Source organism: Pristis pectinata, chromosome 10, assembly GCF_009764475.1.
Source record: "Pristis pectinata isolate sPriPec2 chromosome 10, sPriPec2.1.pri, whole genome shotgun sequence".
Lineage (NCBI taxonomy): Eukaryota > Metazoa > Chordata > Chondrichthyes > Rhinopristiformes > Pristidae > Pristis > Pristis pectinata.
Genome location: NC_067414.1, coordinates 7,292,796 through 7,309,065, shown reverse-complemented (window position 1 = coordinate 7,309,065; position 16,270 = coordinate 7,292,796). Strand labels below are relative to the sequence as shown.

The window sequence follows — 16,270 nt, the reverse complement described above, 5'->3', positions numbered from 1 at the left end:
ATATTCAAAATCGGAACTAGTTTTTTTCACCCATTTTCTCCAGACAACGTTGCAGTTAAATAAAATGGGGCTCTGCAGATCATGCGGTATCACTCACGTACTTTGTGGGCTTCAGAATCCAGCAGCCTCCGCGGGGGATTGAGAGCAGAACTTGTGCAGCGCTGGATGGGGGTTGGGTGAAATGGGAGGACACGGTTAAAGAATCGTGTGTGTTTGGTGTGGAGACGGAGAAAGTTTGCTCAGTTCTTACCGATGGCAATGGATCCGCCAGTACTTGTTCAATAGTGGCGTACAGTTCCTCAGACTGCTGTCTAAGGCTTCCAGGCTCGAAAAGGAACTGTGTAAAGATAATCAATGTTATACACAATTACTGCACCAGCACTTAACATAAAGCTAGTTAGGGTGATTAATGTGTCTACAAATCCTACTTGTGAATGGGTTTCTTCCGATGTGCTTTGTGCTGCAGTTTCTCCCATGTCACTGACTGCTTCATCGATGGCCTATTAAAAAGAAATGTGACATCTTCACCAACAACATTCAAAGCAGCCTGTGGATTTGAAGGTCTACATCGATCAAAAAAAAATTCTGCACTTCAATCATTTATTTGTAGACAATGAACATTTTCAATGCAAAGCTCCTGAGCGCCATGGAAAGGCAGCACAGTATCAATCTCCCCTTCACGTACTCTGTCTACATGTAAGATAAGAAAAGATAAGATAAGAAAAGATAAGATAAGAGAAGATTTCTTTATTAGTCACATGTACATCGAAACACACAGTGAAATACATCTTTTGCGTGGAGTGTTCTGGGGGCAGCCCGCAAGTGTCGCCACGTTTCCGGCGCCAACATAGCACACCCACAATTTCCTAACCACTACTTGCCACTGCCTTGGGAAAGCAGCCAACATAATCAAGGACCCCTCCCACCCTGGACGTTCTCTCTTCTCCCCTCTCCTATCAGGCAGAAGATACAGAAGCTTGAGTGCACGTACCACCAGGCTCAAGGACAGATTCTATCCCGCTGTTATCAGACTCTTGAACAGACCTCTCATACGTTAAAAAATGAACTCTTGATCTCCCAATCTACCTCGTTGTGACTCTTGCACTTTATTTGTCTACCAGCACTGTACTTGCTCTGTAGCTGCAACACTTTATTCTGCATTCTGTTTTCCTTTAATACCACCTCAATGCACTTATAGCATGTGTGGAATAATCTGTCTGGATGGCACGCAAACAAAAGCTTTTCATTGTATTTAAGATAAGATAAGATATCTTTATTAGTCACATGCACATCAAAACACACAGTGAAATACATCTTTTGCACAGAGTGTTCTGGGGGCAGCCTGAAAGTGTTGCCACGCTTCTGGCGCCAACATAGCATGCCCACAACTTCCTAACCCGTACGCCTTTGGAATGTGGGAGGAAACCGGAGCACCCGGAGGAAACCCACGCAGACGCGGGGAGAACGTACAAACTCCTTACAGACAGCAGCCGGAGTTGAAATTGGGATTGCTGGCACTGTAAAGCATTACGCTAACCACTACACTACCATGCCTGCCATGTGACAATAATAAACCAATACCAGTGAAGACGTCTTGAGGTGGAGACACAAGAGACTGCAGATGCTGGAATCTGGAGCAACACACAAAATGCTGCAAGAACTCAGTGGGTCAGGCAGCGTCTATGGAGGGAAATGGACAGTCGACGTTTTGGGCCGAGACCCAGTCCAGATGAAGGGTCTCAGCCCAAACCCATTCCAACCTCCTGCGGACCAACCACAATGCAAAACCCCTTCCTCACCAATAGGTTCTGGGACTTGCCTCTGGCCACTATCATGGGGGCAAGTAGCCAAATATATGTCTTTTAAAGTTAGGTCCTGCTGTCTAGGTTCCAGCGCAGCTGAGGGGCTGCAGGTTGAGGCATGGTCTATGTCATATGGTCTATATCAGCATTGCTGATAAAATTGGTAAATTGGTTTATTATTGTCACAGGTACTGAGGTACAGTGAAAAACTTTGTTTTGCATGCCATTCATACAGATCATTTCATCACATCTGTGCATTGAGGTAGTACAAGGGAAAAGCAATAACAGAATGCAGAATATAGTGTGACAGTTACAGAGAAAGTGCAGTGCAGGCAGACAATAAGGTGCAAGGCCACGACGAGGTAGATTGTGAGGTCAAGAGTCCATCATATCGTACTAGGGAACCGTTCAATAATCTTATAACAGCAGGATAGAAGCTGTCCTTGAGCCTGATGGTACGTGCTTTCAGGCTTTTGTATCTTCTGCTGGATGGGAGAGGGGAGAAGCCAGAATGTCTGGGGTGGGTGGGGTGTTTGATTATGCTGGCTGCTTCACCAAGGCAGTGAGAAGTGTAGACAGAGTCCATGGAGGGGAGGCTGGTTTCTGTGTTGCGCTGGGCTGTGTCCACAACTCTCTGCAGTTTCTTGCGGTCACGGGCAGAGCAGTTGCCGTACCAAGCCGTGATGCATCGGATAGGATGCTTTCTGTGGTGCATCTATAGAAATTGCTGCACCACAGAAAGCATCTTATCTGGATGCAGGTAGGGAGGTAAAAGACCAAGGCCAAGTAGATCATTTTAAAGGATGCTTTAGAACTTGGAATGGAGCAAGGCAAAGCAGTCAGTGCTGGGACTCAGCATGGCAGCACCGGCATTCAAGGATCGGAGTCCTGCCCTCCGGAACGTCAGTTCTCCAGCTGAGGCACACGCTGAGCAAGAGTGCCGGACTTCAGAGAAGAAGAGTCAGTTTCTGGAGTAATTGCTGGCAGGGACCCGATGGATCACTCTGAGACTTGTTTCCATGCTGTGTCACTTTATAACGTTGCTAACATCTTGTGTGAACAACAGAAGCTTTCTAACAGCTTTTGTTTGCTGTTGTTTTGGCAGAACCCAATTCATTGACAATAAACCTTTTAAAAAGCTCTTATGATACATTGACGTTATGTGTTTTCTCTCATCTTGTTTCACAGGTTTGGAGCTGGCTGACCCTACTGAATAACGATGTAGTAAATTATTATTTAGTAAACTCAGTCAGCTCTGCATCATTCACTTGACCAACCATATTCACAGAACATAAAACAGTACAGCACAGGAACATGCCCTTCAGCCCATGAAGTTGTGCCGAACTAATTAAGCTATGACACCTAATTAAACTAAAGCCTTCTGCCTGCACATGGTCCACGTCCTTCCATTCCCTGCATATTCATGTGCCTATCTAAGAGCCTCTTAAACATCCCTATCATATCTGCCTCCACCACCACCCCTGGCAGCACATTCCAGGCATCCACTCACTCTTTATGCCCCTCACATCTCCTTTGAACTTACCCCCCTCTCACCTTAAATGCATACCCTCTAATTTTGGACATTTCGACCCTGGGAGAAAGATATTGGTATTGGTCTTGGTTTATTATTGTCACGTACTGAGGTACAGTGAAAAACTTGTCTTGCATACCGATTGTACAGGTCAATTCATTACACAGTGCAGTTACATTGAGTTAGTACAGAGTGCATTGATGTAGTACAGGGTAAAAACAATAACAGTACAGAGTAAAGTGTCACAGCTACAAAGGAAGTGCAGTGCAGGTAGACAATAAGGTGCAAGGTCACAAGGTAGATTGTGAAGGTCATGAGTCTATCTCATCATGTAAGGGAACCGTTCAGTAGTCTTATCACAGCCAACTGTCTGCAGTATCTATGCCTCTCATAATCATAGGTAGTGTAGTGATTAGCATAACGCTATTGCAGCGCCAGTGACCCGGATTCAATTCCGGCCACTGTCTGTAAGGAGTTTGTACATTCTCCCCGTGTCTGCATGGATTTCCTCCGGGTGCTCCGGTTTCCTCCCACATTCTAAAGACGTACGGGTTAGGAAGTTGTGGGCGTGCTATGTTGGCACCGGAAGCATGGCGACACTGGCGGGCTGCCCCCAGAACACTCTATGCAAAAGATGCATTTCACTCTGTGTTTCTATGTTCACGTGACTAATAAAGATATCTTATCTTATTTTATCATCTTCTATCAGGTCTCCCCTCAGCCTCTGCCACTCCAGAGAACAAAACCCTAGTTTGCCCAACCTCTCCTCATAGCACACGCCCTCTAATCCAGGCAACATCCTGGTGAACCCCTTCTGCACCCTCTCCAAAGCCTCCACATCCTTCCTGATAATGGGGCGACCAGAATTGAATGCAATACTCCAGATGCAGCCTAACCAGAGTTTTAGTAACTATCCAAGTAACTGTGTTGCTCCCAAAATCCATATTGTTTAATGGCATATTCGATTAGTTCTGTCTATAGCTACACTCACATCTGTCGATCTCTTTCTTAACCAGACACCCATTATCGCTTCCTTGGGATGTTACAGTCGCAGATAACTACCGATGAAATTCCATCACCCAAGCAAAAGGGTCCCAGATGAATTTTAAAAAACGAAGTAAGAATAAGTTTAATGGTTCTGGAAAATGATTGTAGAAATAAATTAGGCAGAAATGGAAGAAAAAAAGTAAATGTGAAATCCATATTGGCTACAGAATATGAAGTATATTGAAAAGGGCAAAGAATAGTACAAAGTGAATGTTCAAAGACACATCAATACATGTTGTCATAATTAAGTATTTATCCCGCAATGTTCAACTCAAGAATGTTTCTCCCTGGAAACTGCTGGCAGCAAAAGTGAACAGAGCAGAAGTGGCAGGTCGAGATCTTTGTCAACAGTGGGATAAACAGATTATCTCTCTTACTAATGAGAGGTAAGGATTGAGAGAGAGTGGAAGAACGGAGAAGGGAATGACAGGAATTAGTGTTAAATTAGAGACAGAAAGAGAAATAGAGAGACAAGGGAAGAACTAAGACAGAGAAAAAAAGCAGGATAAAAATAATTTTAAGATTGCTAACGTTGGACAGTCGACATTGCAGGTCGAGACCCTCCATCTGAACTCCTCCAGCAGTTTGTTTTTTCTCTGGTTTAAGCTTTCATTGAGAAGACAGCACCTTCAGTGGGGCAGTGCTACAAACGGAGCCACAGGTTAACTCAGCCAGAGGGTATGCTGTTGCTAATACGGCTGGTGTGGGCTATCACCATTTGTGAGGACTAACCAAGTTGAACAGCTTATCTCTAGGCTGTAAGACCCACGTAAAACTTAGCAAATAGAATGCAATAGACTCCATGGCATAGGCCATTTGATCCAACGGTCCACATTAATTTATATTACAGCAGTCTTTTCCCATTCTGATGACTCTTCTCACTACGCCTCCAGTTCCCTGTATTCCCTTCCCCCTCACATACATATCAATCCTCCCCTTCAATCTGTCACTGCTCTCTGCTTCAATCGCTCTCTGTGGCGATAAATTCCACATTGTCATCACTGCCTGAGCAAAAACGAGACCTTCTTGAGTCCTTTATTTGATCAGTTTGAGTCTCTTGTACTTATAAGATAAGATTTCTTTATTAGTCACATGTACATCGAAACACACAGTGAAATGCATCTTTTGCGTAGAGTGTTCTAGGGGCAGCCCGCAAGTGTCGCCATGCTTCCGGTACCAACATAGCATGCCCACAACTTCCTAACCCATACATCTTTGAAATGTGGGAGGAAACCCACACAGACATGGGAAAAACGTGCAAACTCCTTACAGCCAGCGGCTGGAACTGAACCTGGGTCACTGGCACTATATTAGCGTCATGCTAACTGCTACGCTACCGTGCCTGCTCCCTCTGATCTTAAAAGCATGTCCTCTGGTGTTTGACATTTCTACCCTGGGTAACAGATTCTGACTGTCTACCCTACCTATGCCTCTCATAATTTTAAAAAAACATCTTTTGCTCTTGGTCAGAGCAGATGGGTGACATCACAGGGACATGCATCTCATCATTGAAAAAATACTTATGCCACTAAATCCCAACACTTAATTTCCTTGGTGAGATGAGTGGAAATATAACAGTTTCAAGAACTGTATGGGGAGGTTAAGCAGAACATTCTGTTTCCATAAAGTTACAGATGGAACAGTGCAAGTTGCCCCACAGCTCATTCATAGAACATAGAACATTACAGCACAGTACAGGCCCTTCAGACCACAATGTTGTGCCAACATTTTATCCTGCTCTAAGATCTATTTAACTCTTCCCTCCCACATAGTCCCCTATTTTTTTAATTCACTCTGGTCTGTCTCAATTATTTCAGTGAGGTTTTCTTTCTTTTCATGAAGACAGATACCACACATCCAAATCCAATGGGACGCTTTTGAAATGCAGGAAACATTCTGAGAAACATGGCAGCCATTTCCAAGGAAACAAGGTCCCATAAACAAGAATGAGATAATGACGAGATCATCTGTTATAGATCCAAAAGATTCTGATGAAAGGTCATTGACCTGAAATTCTGTTTTTCACTCCACAGAAGCTGCCTGGCCTGCTGAGTATTTCCAATATTTTCTGTTTTATTTCATCTTTATAAGTGTTTGCTGAGGGAAATGTACTGAACCAGCATTAGTAAACTACATCCTTCAAAATGGATCATAGGACCTTTAATGTTCAATTGAAAAGCAGATAGAATTTAGAACATAGAACAGTACAGCACAGAACAGGCCCTTCGGCCCACAATGTTGTGCCAACATAGCTAATCCCTCCTACCTACAGAATACCCATATCCCTCCATTTTCCTCTCATTCATGTGCCCATCCAAGCCCCTCTTAAAAGCCTCTAATGAGTTTGCCTCCACCACCCTATCAGGCAACGCATTCCAGGCATCCACCACTCTCTCAGTAAAAAACGTACCCCTTACGTCTGTTCTGAACCTACCCCCTCTCACCTTAAATGCATGCCCTCTGGTATTGGATCGCTCAAAATGGGAAAGAGACATTGCTTGTCCACCCTATCTCTGCCCCTCATCATTTTATACACTTCCAACAGATCACCCCTCAGCCTCCGCCGCTCCAGAGCAAAGAGCCCAAGTTTGTCCAGCCTCTCCTGATAGCAAATGCCCTCTAATCCAGGCAGCGTCCTAGTAAAACTCTTCTGAATCCTATAAAAATCAGCACCTCCAACAATGCTATATTATGGCGCTAGACTTCCAGTCCAGATTTTGCATTCAATTGTCTTCAGTAAGAAATCGTGAGGCTTAAGCTCACTTTCTGCTCACTCACTGGCCAGAGGGTAAGCAACTGAGCCACCTGGAGTCCAAAATTATAACCTTTCTGAGTGTCTTATTCCTTGACTCCTCAATAAAATAGATCTCCTACCTTTATCACTTCCATTAAAAGTTGTGAGCTCAGAAACTCAATGGGAAAGAAAAATTGCTCCTGCTTTTTATGTGGCAATCATGCATTGGAAGAAAAATCTGCTGCCTATTTAATCCACCAAACACGGGTAAAATCCAGTTTAGAGTCATAGAGTCATACAGCACAGAAACAGGCCCTTCGGCCCAACTGGTTCATGCCGACGAAGATGTCCCATCCAAGCAAGTCCCATTTGCCAGAATTTGGCCCATAACCTTCTAAACCTTTCCAATCCATGTACACGTCCAACCGTCTTTTAAAAATTGTCATTGTACCTGCCTCAACCATTTCCTCTGGCAGCTCGTTCCACATACATACCACCCTTTGTGTAAAAAGTTGCCCTTGAAGTTCCTATTAAATCTCTCCCCTCTCACCTTAAACCTATGCCCTCTAGTTCCTGATTCCCCAACCCTGGGGACAAAGACTGAGTGCATTCACCATCTCTATGTCCCTCATGATTTTGTACACCTCTATAAGATCACCTGTCAGTCTCTTACACTCCAAGGAATAAAGTCCCAGCCTGTCCAACCTCTCCCTACAACTCAGTCCCTCAAGTCCTGGTGACTTTCTTGTAAATCTTTTCTACACTCTTTCCAGTTTAAAAACATCTTTCCTATAGCAGGGCGACCAAAACTGAACACAATACTCCAAGTGTGTCCTCACCAGCATCCTGTACAACCGCACCATGACCTCCCAACTTTTATACTTAGTGCCCTGACTGATGAAGGCCAGCGTGCCAACATCTTTCTTCACCACCCTGTCTACCTGTGACTCCACTTTCAGGGAACCATGCACTTGTGCTCCAAGGTCCCTCTGTTGTACAACACTCCCCAGGGCCCTGCCATTCACTGTGAAAGTTCTACCTTGATTTGACTTTCCAAGATGCAACACCTCGCACTTATCTGAAGTAAACTCCATCTGCCATTCCTTGACCCACTTACCCAGCTGATCCCCCTGTAATTTTTGATAACCTTCTTCACTGTTTACAACCACCTATTTTAGTGTCATCTACAAACTTACTAACCATGCTTTGTATATTCTCATCCAAGGCGTTGATACCGATGACAAACAACATTGGGCTCAGCACCGACCCCTGAAACACACCACTAGTCACAGGCCTCAAGTCCAAGAAACAACCTTCCACCATCACCCTCCGCTTCCAACCATCAAGCCAATTGTGTATCCAATTAGCCAGCTCTCCCTGGATTCCATGCGATCTAACTCTCTTGGTTTTCCTTAACTGCAACAAAAATTGATTGAACGTTGGATATGTTATGGACTCAGTGAAAGTCCCTTTAAGATAGAGAGTGTGTGTGTATGTGTGTGTGGGGCGTGCTTACGTCAATAGAAGATAAAGGACATAATGACGTTGTTGAAGAAGTCAGAAGAAGAGAGAGAGAAGGGAGAGAGACACCAGCCTGCTTGTTTTCTCAATAACTGTGTCTGCCACTGAAATCCATGTATGGAAGTTGGAAGTAATCCAGTGGAGTTCACTTTGTTGCTGACCTGTAGAAGGAAACAGGTATTTGTGTGTGTGGACAACCACGGTTCGGATGCTTTTCGGGGTGAGGAAGTCACTACCGAGTAAACACTGAAGTGTCGTTTGGGTTCCATCGTGGAACATTTGGATTTCGTATTTACTCTCCCTATGTTCTCTACATCTACGTCTTATCTTCAGACAACGGTGGTTGTTGAAGAAGCCCTTGCTCATGTTTCACCTTATGGCTTGCGGAACTGAACTTTAAGAACCATTCCTGAACTGGGAGTTTTGGACTTTGCCACACACACACACGACGAGTTTAGTTTTGGGGTTAACGTTCAAAGTTTAACATTTTTGAATTCTAACATACTAACATTTTTACTTTTATTTTACGTATTATCATAAGTAGTGATTAATAAAATAGTTTTTAACTCTGAATCATGCTCAGTGTGTTTCTTTTGTTGCTGGTTCGTGACAGATACACAAAACTAAAATAGCGCAGGTGCTGGAAAAAGTACAGAGTGCATTGAGGTAGTACAGGTAAAAACAATAAGAGTACAGGGTAAAGTGTCACAGCTACAGAGAAAGTGCAGTGCAATAAGGTGCACGGTCACATGGTAGATCGTGAGGTCAGAGTCCATCTCATCGATTAATAAGTTTAAGAGACATTTAGACAGATACTTAAATAGGCAAGGCATAGATGGATACAGACCTGATGCGGTTAAGTGGGATTAGTGGAGGTGGGCAAACAGTTGGTGTGGGCGTAAATTGGTTTATTATTGTCACTTGTACCGAGGTACAGTGAAAAACTTGTCTTGCATACCGATTGTACAGATCATTTCATTACACAGTGCATTGAGGTAGTACAGAGTAAAATAGCAGAATGCAGAGTAAAGTGTCACAGTAACAGGGAAAGTGTAGTGCAGAATAAAGAGGTGAAGGACTTGTTTCTGTGCTGTACAACTCTATGGCTTTGTAGAACGGTACAGAATTAAGATTAGGGTTCTTCTAGATGAAAATGCATACTCTCCAGAATAAAACATCACCTGCATGATTCAAGTTGCTTAACAAAATGCACCCAGGTGGGAAACCTGGAAAACTGAGTAATTACATTTCTATCATCTTCTATGGAAGAAGAAAGGGCAACTACAAGACATCAGTGTGTCAAATTAATCCAGAAGAACAGATAACATTGAGAGGATATTCAGATTAGCACAACCATTCATTAGGTAGCAGTGCTGTTCACCAAGATGCTGGTTTAATCATTTACTGTACGACAGAAAGATTCACCCATTGTCACGATCAACAATCCTTATCAATTGTCTATTTGGTATCCATGCTTATAGACATGTGCAACATAAGGGCATTTTCTGTGGCTGACACTGACCTTCTGGTCCAGAAGCAGTGTATTGGTTGGTATTGCTGCAAAAGCCTTGTAACTTGACTTGATCTTGTACTGCAGAAGGAAGTGAGGGAAAGGATCAAGAGAAGGGAAAAACAGGGAGAGTTAGAGATGCGGAGAAAAGAACAGCCAAAAGGAATTATTGCTGAACTGGGATGAGAATAGATTTTAATTTAATTCTAATTTCAAATGAAATGCAATCACAAGAGTCGTTAATGCTATAAGCCTGAAATGAATGTAATGAAATCTTGCGGTCCTGGGTAGAGCAGTTGCCAAAATGTAATGCTGGGTTTCATTCATATTCTTGGAAAGGATAGTAGGGAATTATAGAGACCGCTCTGCAAATTTATTTTACCGTTACCTTTAATAACAAACCTTTGTAAACGTCGTATTAAATGAAGCAATGTTTTCATTGAAATTTCCAAAAACAAAGCATTAATATAGCAACCACCTCCTTTAGGAATGTTTATTACACTGAAACCACCCATTAATGTGTAACAAAATTGTACACCAAGTGTTTGAATTATATTTAATATTAAGAGGAAGAACAGTATTTTATCCAGTTAGAACACCTTAAGTATAAAGTTTCTGTAAACCTGAGAGATTGCATATGGCGATGTGGTTATTCCCAGACAGAACGAAGATGATTGGAGATAATTCCTTCATCGGTCTTGCTTGCTCGTAAATGAGCGAGATTAATTTTATTTGATTAAAGTTATTTTAATTGATTAAAGTTATTTGCAACTATCTACACCCTCAGGATTTTCTTTCTGGAGAAATCAACCTGCTTTAGTTGGGTAAAGATTCTAAAGTTTCTGCTCTCTCTGCTCTTTGCTGCTCTTTGAATGGACTTAGTTTCCTATACAACAGACTTCCTGCTGTTAGCTACTTCAACCATCTCCCACTCAGTGACATGGTACTGTCAGTGAGTATTCTGCAATAGAAAACACAAAGCTTTTTTCAATGAAATCAGAAAATGTTTCAGTTATTCTTTGGATAAAGTCTCCTTTCCTGTTGTATTTCTTATCTGGCCTTCCTAGCTCATCTCACACTACTGTGTGACATGCAAGTACTTTGTTTCCTCTGCTCTTTCTGCTGCCAGGAGATACCTAATTTGTGCTGAAGTGACTCATCACCAAGTCATAAGACTACATGATTGACTCTGAACACACAATGCAGAAACCATCTGCTATATTTGCTTTGTGCTGTACTATTGAGAGAGAAAATTCTAACCTTTTCATTCTTGCGCAGTTTTCTCTCATAGTGTCATACAGCATGGAAACAGGCCCTTCGGCCCAACTTGACATACTGACTGTGTTGCCCAGCGAGCTGGTCCCACCTGCCCGTGTTTGGCCCATAGCCCTCTAAACCTCTCCTATCCACAGACTTATCTAGACAGCTTTTAAACGTTGCCAATGTGCCCGCCTCAACCACTATTTCTGGCAGCTCATTCCAAATACGCACCACCCTTTGAAGAAGCTGCCCCCTGATGTCCCTTTTAAATCTCTCGCCTCTCATCTTAAACCTATGCCCTCTTGCTTTTAGCACCCCCTCCCTGGGAAAAAGACTGTGTGCTTTCACCCTGTCTATGCCCCTCATGATCTTATACACCTCTATCAGGTCACCCCTCAATCTCCTATGTTCCAGGGAATAAAGTCCTATTCTATGCAACCTCTCCTTGTAACTCAGGCCCCCAAGTCCAGGCAACATCCTAGTAAATCTTTTCTGCACTCTTCCTAGTTTAATAACATCTTTCCTATAACAGGGTGACAAAAACTGGATGCAATACTCCAAATGAGGCCTCACCAACGTCCTATATGACTGCAACATAACTTCCCAACTCCTCTACTCAGTGCCATGACTGATGAAGGCCAGCGTGTCAAGTACCTTCTTCACCACCCTGTCATCCTGAGATGCTGCTTTCAGTGAAACTCAGAAAGCTAAACTCTTCAGTACGCCTTAAAGAACCATTGCAATATGGTTCCTTGCTGGTTAATTAAAGCACGTGAAACACTATCAAAAATAGTTTCAGTCACTATTAGTGACCAAATTAGGAGCTAATTAGGAGAGACTAAGGGAGCTGGGGCTTTACTCTTTGGAGAGAAGGAGGATGAGAGGAGACATGATAGAGGTGTACAAAATATTAAGAGGAATAGATAGAGTAGACAGCCAGCGCCTCTTTCCCAGGGCACCAATGCTCAATACAAGAGGGCATGGCTTTAAAGTAATGGGTGGGAAGTTCAAGGGAGATATCAGAGGAAGGTTTTTTTACCCAGAGAGTGGTTGGGGCATAGAATGCGCTGCCTGGGGCATTGGTCAAAGTCAAGAGATTACTAGACAAGCATATAGAGGAATTTAAAATAGAGGGCAATGTGAGAGGAAGGGGTTAGATGGTCTTAGGCGAGGTTTAAAGGTCGGCACAACATTGTGGGCCGAAGGGCCTGTATTGTGCTGTACTGTTCTATGATGTTATGTTATTTTCAGCAGCTCACCCTGGATCTTGAAACATTAGCAATACTTAAGTACTGCCTTACAACAGAGAACACCAAGCAATTTCAGATCGTTAGAGACCTGAGTTTAGTACAAATGATCAAGACATTGCAAGCCTCAAATAGAAAATTCAGCCAGATGCCATTTCTAAATATTAGTTAAAGAGGAAAATTAGTTATTTAGCTTGAATTAAATCAGAACTAGACTGATTTATAGAATATTTCATGCAGGCAAGTTCAATGAATGGAAGCAAAGTGTGAAAATGCCATTCAAAAAGAATAGCTTTCTTCGTTATCTATAACATGCAAGAGGAAGAGATGCAAGTACCTGTTGTTCTGGTTTCTTAGTCTCAGCGGAACGGGTTAAAAATTGCGATGGAGAAGGTGTGCTCGATCTGGGAGTGGGCGATGGTGGTGGAGGGAGGTTCACGGGACTAGGCCGTGGTGCGTCAGTGCTGGGGTTAGAGAAATGTGCTGTGGTGTGAGCTGGAGAACTAACAGTGCTATTGAACTTAGCAGGAGGAGAAGGCTGGCGAGATAACTGCTGTGGAATAGGAGGTTTTAGTGAGGAAGAACAAGTCGAGTCAGTGGAACGGGAGCCCGGCTTCAATGAAGACAAATGAGGAGAGGTCTGATTCTGGGCGGGTGAAATAGTGGAAGAACGAATATTCAAAGGAGTGGGAGTAAGGGAACTGGACGGGAGGGGAGAATTCACTGGGATAGAGGAAGAAGAGAATGATTTCACCAGAGTAGCAGATGAAGAAGCTGAGGGTGGAGAGGATGAAACGGACTGTTCTAAAGTGGGGGAAATATTGAAGGGGCTTGTGGAAACAGAAAGGGAAGGATGTGTTGCCCGCAGTGAAAGGTGATCAAATTTTACAGGGCAGTTATTCAAGTTTGAATATTGAGAAGTGGGAGATCTTTCAGAGGGTATAGGAGATTCTTGTTCTTGTCGAGTTGTAGATCGATGTGAAGAAGTGTGTACGGGGCCAGGAGGAAGCTGTCTGTGGATTGGGGAGGGAAAATGGGTTGAAATAGGGGGCTTTGAGTCATGACACAACGACGGCAGCATGGGTGTGGAATTACCCAGCTTCAAGTGATGGGCTTTGTGTTTTGTGGAAGGAAGGGGTGGTGGAGTCTGAGCTCTCTCTCGGGAACTGTTCCAATGCCTTTTAGACAAAGGTGCAGAAGTGGAATGAACGGAATGTGCTGCCAGCTTTGGGAACAAAGGAGAAGTGAGGGATCTCGGCGAGACAGAAGAGACTTTTCCGGCCGTTCTGGAGAAGCCTTGGAAAGATGACCCTGGCGTGGGGGAAAATGTTCTGGCTTTTTGACGGGGAGGAGACGCTTGTGAGGTTTGAGGAGTTGGAGATTTGCAGGAAGGTTGTGAGCCAATGGTGCTGAGAGATGTGTTGGAGGAAACTATTGTTGATTGTCCTGAGGACTTGGATGATGTTGGAGTTAGTTTCCCAGATCTTAAAATTGAAGTTAACAGTGACAACTGGGTCAGAGGAGAGGACACGTCACCAGATTGTGCTGAACTGGTGTGTACCGGAGCTTGACAAGAAGGGTCAGGCATTCTGGAACAGTGACAGGATGGTTGCTGAGAGGTGGGAATGAGTATATTCTGGCTGGAAGCCCGCGGAGAAGATTGAATGCACGTTGAAGAATCCACAGTGGACCTCGAGGAGGGCAGAGATGAAGAAGACCACACTGGAGAAGAATGCAAATCACTGTAGCTCCGAAAGTCCAATGGGGATAGAGGGTAGGGAAGAGAAGCTGCTTTAGAAATCTTAACAGAAGAGTTGGACGGGGAGAGGGACCTTGTATGTAGTGCTGATGGCAAGGAGCTGGAAGATAAAAAGGACATCTCAGTGGCAGGCATGAAAGTGGACCGGGGTAAACTGGAAGGTTTCTTCTCTGTATTTCTACTGGCAACAAAATGAAGTGGAGATTTATTCAACACAGGTGAAGCGCTAGCACGTCTTGCGTCAGTGGTAGTGCTGTCTCCATTCTGACTTGTGGATGTTAGTAGTTGGATATTGACGCTATCAGGAGAACGAGAAGAATTTGACTGTAAAAAGCAGAAAAGGACAGACAATAAGTTACAGAGGCAACAATGCATACACCGTACATTATCAGATAAGTTTCCACTGAGCTATCTCTTTCCATTTGCAAAATGCTAATTTTCTTTTCGATTTGATCCTTTTTAATTCATTCTTAAAACATGGGTGTTGCTGGCTCCACCTTCTCTGAGGTGGTGATGTTTGGCCCGTGAACGCCCTGCAAACAGTTGATACAATTGAGTGGACTCGAGCACTTCAGCGTGCCACACCAAAGAGTAGACCACACAGGTGTGGTACTGAGTTACACACTAGTTTACACCCAGGTTTCCCTCCAAAAAATAACAGTGGTAAATGGATTAAATTTTAATTCCAATTCAGTGATTTATGCATTTATTTTCTTTCCTAATTTGTTTAACCGAATTTAAATTGCAGGAATTTAAAGTCTCAATTAGCAGTGAAGAAGCTCAGACCTTTAATCAGGCAAAACTCTTATTGAAAGTGCTTGATTCTGCTAACTGCTAAAACAATTAGGTAGGATAATGCTCTTAAGACGTTCACTGGAGAACCAGAGAATTTAACCAGAGAACTTAACCAGAGAACTTCAGGGACCACGGTGGCACAGCCAGTAAAGCTGCTGCCTCACAGCTCCAGTGATCTGGGTTCAGTCCTGACCCCCAGTTCTGTCTGTGTGGAGTTTGCATGTTCTCCTTGTGACCATAGGTTTTCTCCGGGTGCTCCAGTTTCCTCCCAAATTCCAAAGGTGTTCATTCTATTTTTTTATCCTGATCTACACACTGGTGATATGACTAGGTTTGGAATTATTTTGCTACATATTAATTCTATCCATCTGGAAATAAATCCTGGTATTTATTCATCCAGGCTGCCTGTGTCATCTCAAAGTCCGCTAACATTCTCGGACTGTTTACTTTTTACTGAGCTTGGATCATTTGAAATCTTGGAGATAATGCTGCATGAACCCATGTCCAAGTCGCCCGTAGACATCATAAAATAAGATTTCTTTATTAGTCACATGCACATCAAAACACACAGTGAAATACATCTTTTGCATAGAGTGTTCTGGGGGCAGCCTGCAAGTGTTGCCACGTTTCCGGTGCCAACATAGCGTGCCCACAACTTCCTAATCTGTACGTTTCTGGAATGTGGGAGGAAACCGGAGCACCCGGAGGAAGCCCACGCAGACACGGGGAGAACGTACAAACTCCTTACAGACGGCAGCGGGAATTGAACCCGGGTCGCTGGCACTGTAATGGCGTTACACTAACCACTACACTACCCTACCATCAGCAATTGCTGGATGACACAACTATGAAGCACTACCAGCCTAAACGTCAAGCACCTATGATTAATGTTCCTTTAGCAAATGTCCACTAACACCTTGTGTTTTTCCCAAGTGCCTATCCCTTACAATCCTTTGTACAGTTCCAAACACGGCTCATTAATGCAGTGTGCATTTCTCAAATAACATCAATTAATACTGCACTGTTTCAGGATGATTAATATCGTATTGTTCCACTGTTAGTGT

At 43.5% G+C, this 16,270-nt stretch overlaps 1 protein-coding gene across 1 annotated transcript in view; it reads right to left on the bottom strand.

The window, feature by feature from the left end:
- The window catches only part of LOC127575150 (uncharacterized), a 172,045-nt gene that overhangs the window by 39,661 nt on the left and 116,114 nt on the right, over positions 1 to 16,270 (bottom strand). The window contains exon 9 of the mRNA XM_052024841.1: positions 251 to 337. Within this exon, the coding sequence (XP_051880801.1) occupies positions 251 to 337 (87 nt within the window). The remainder of the gene's footprint in view (positions 1 to 250; positions 338 to 16,270) is intronic.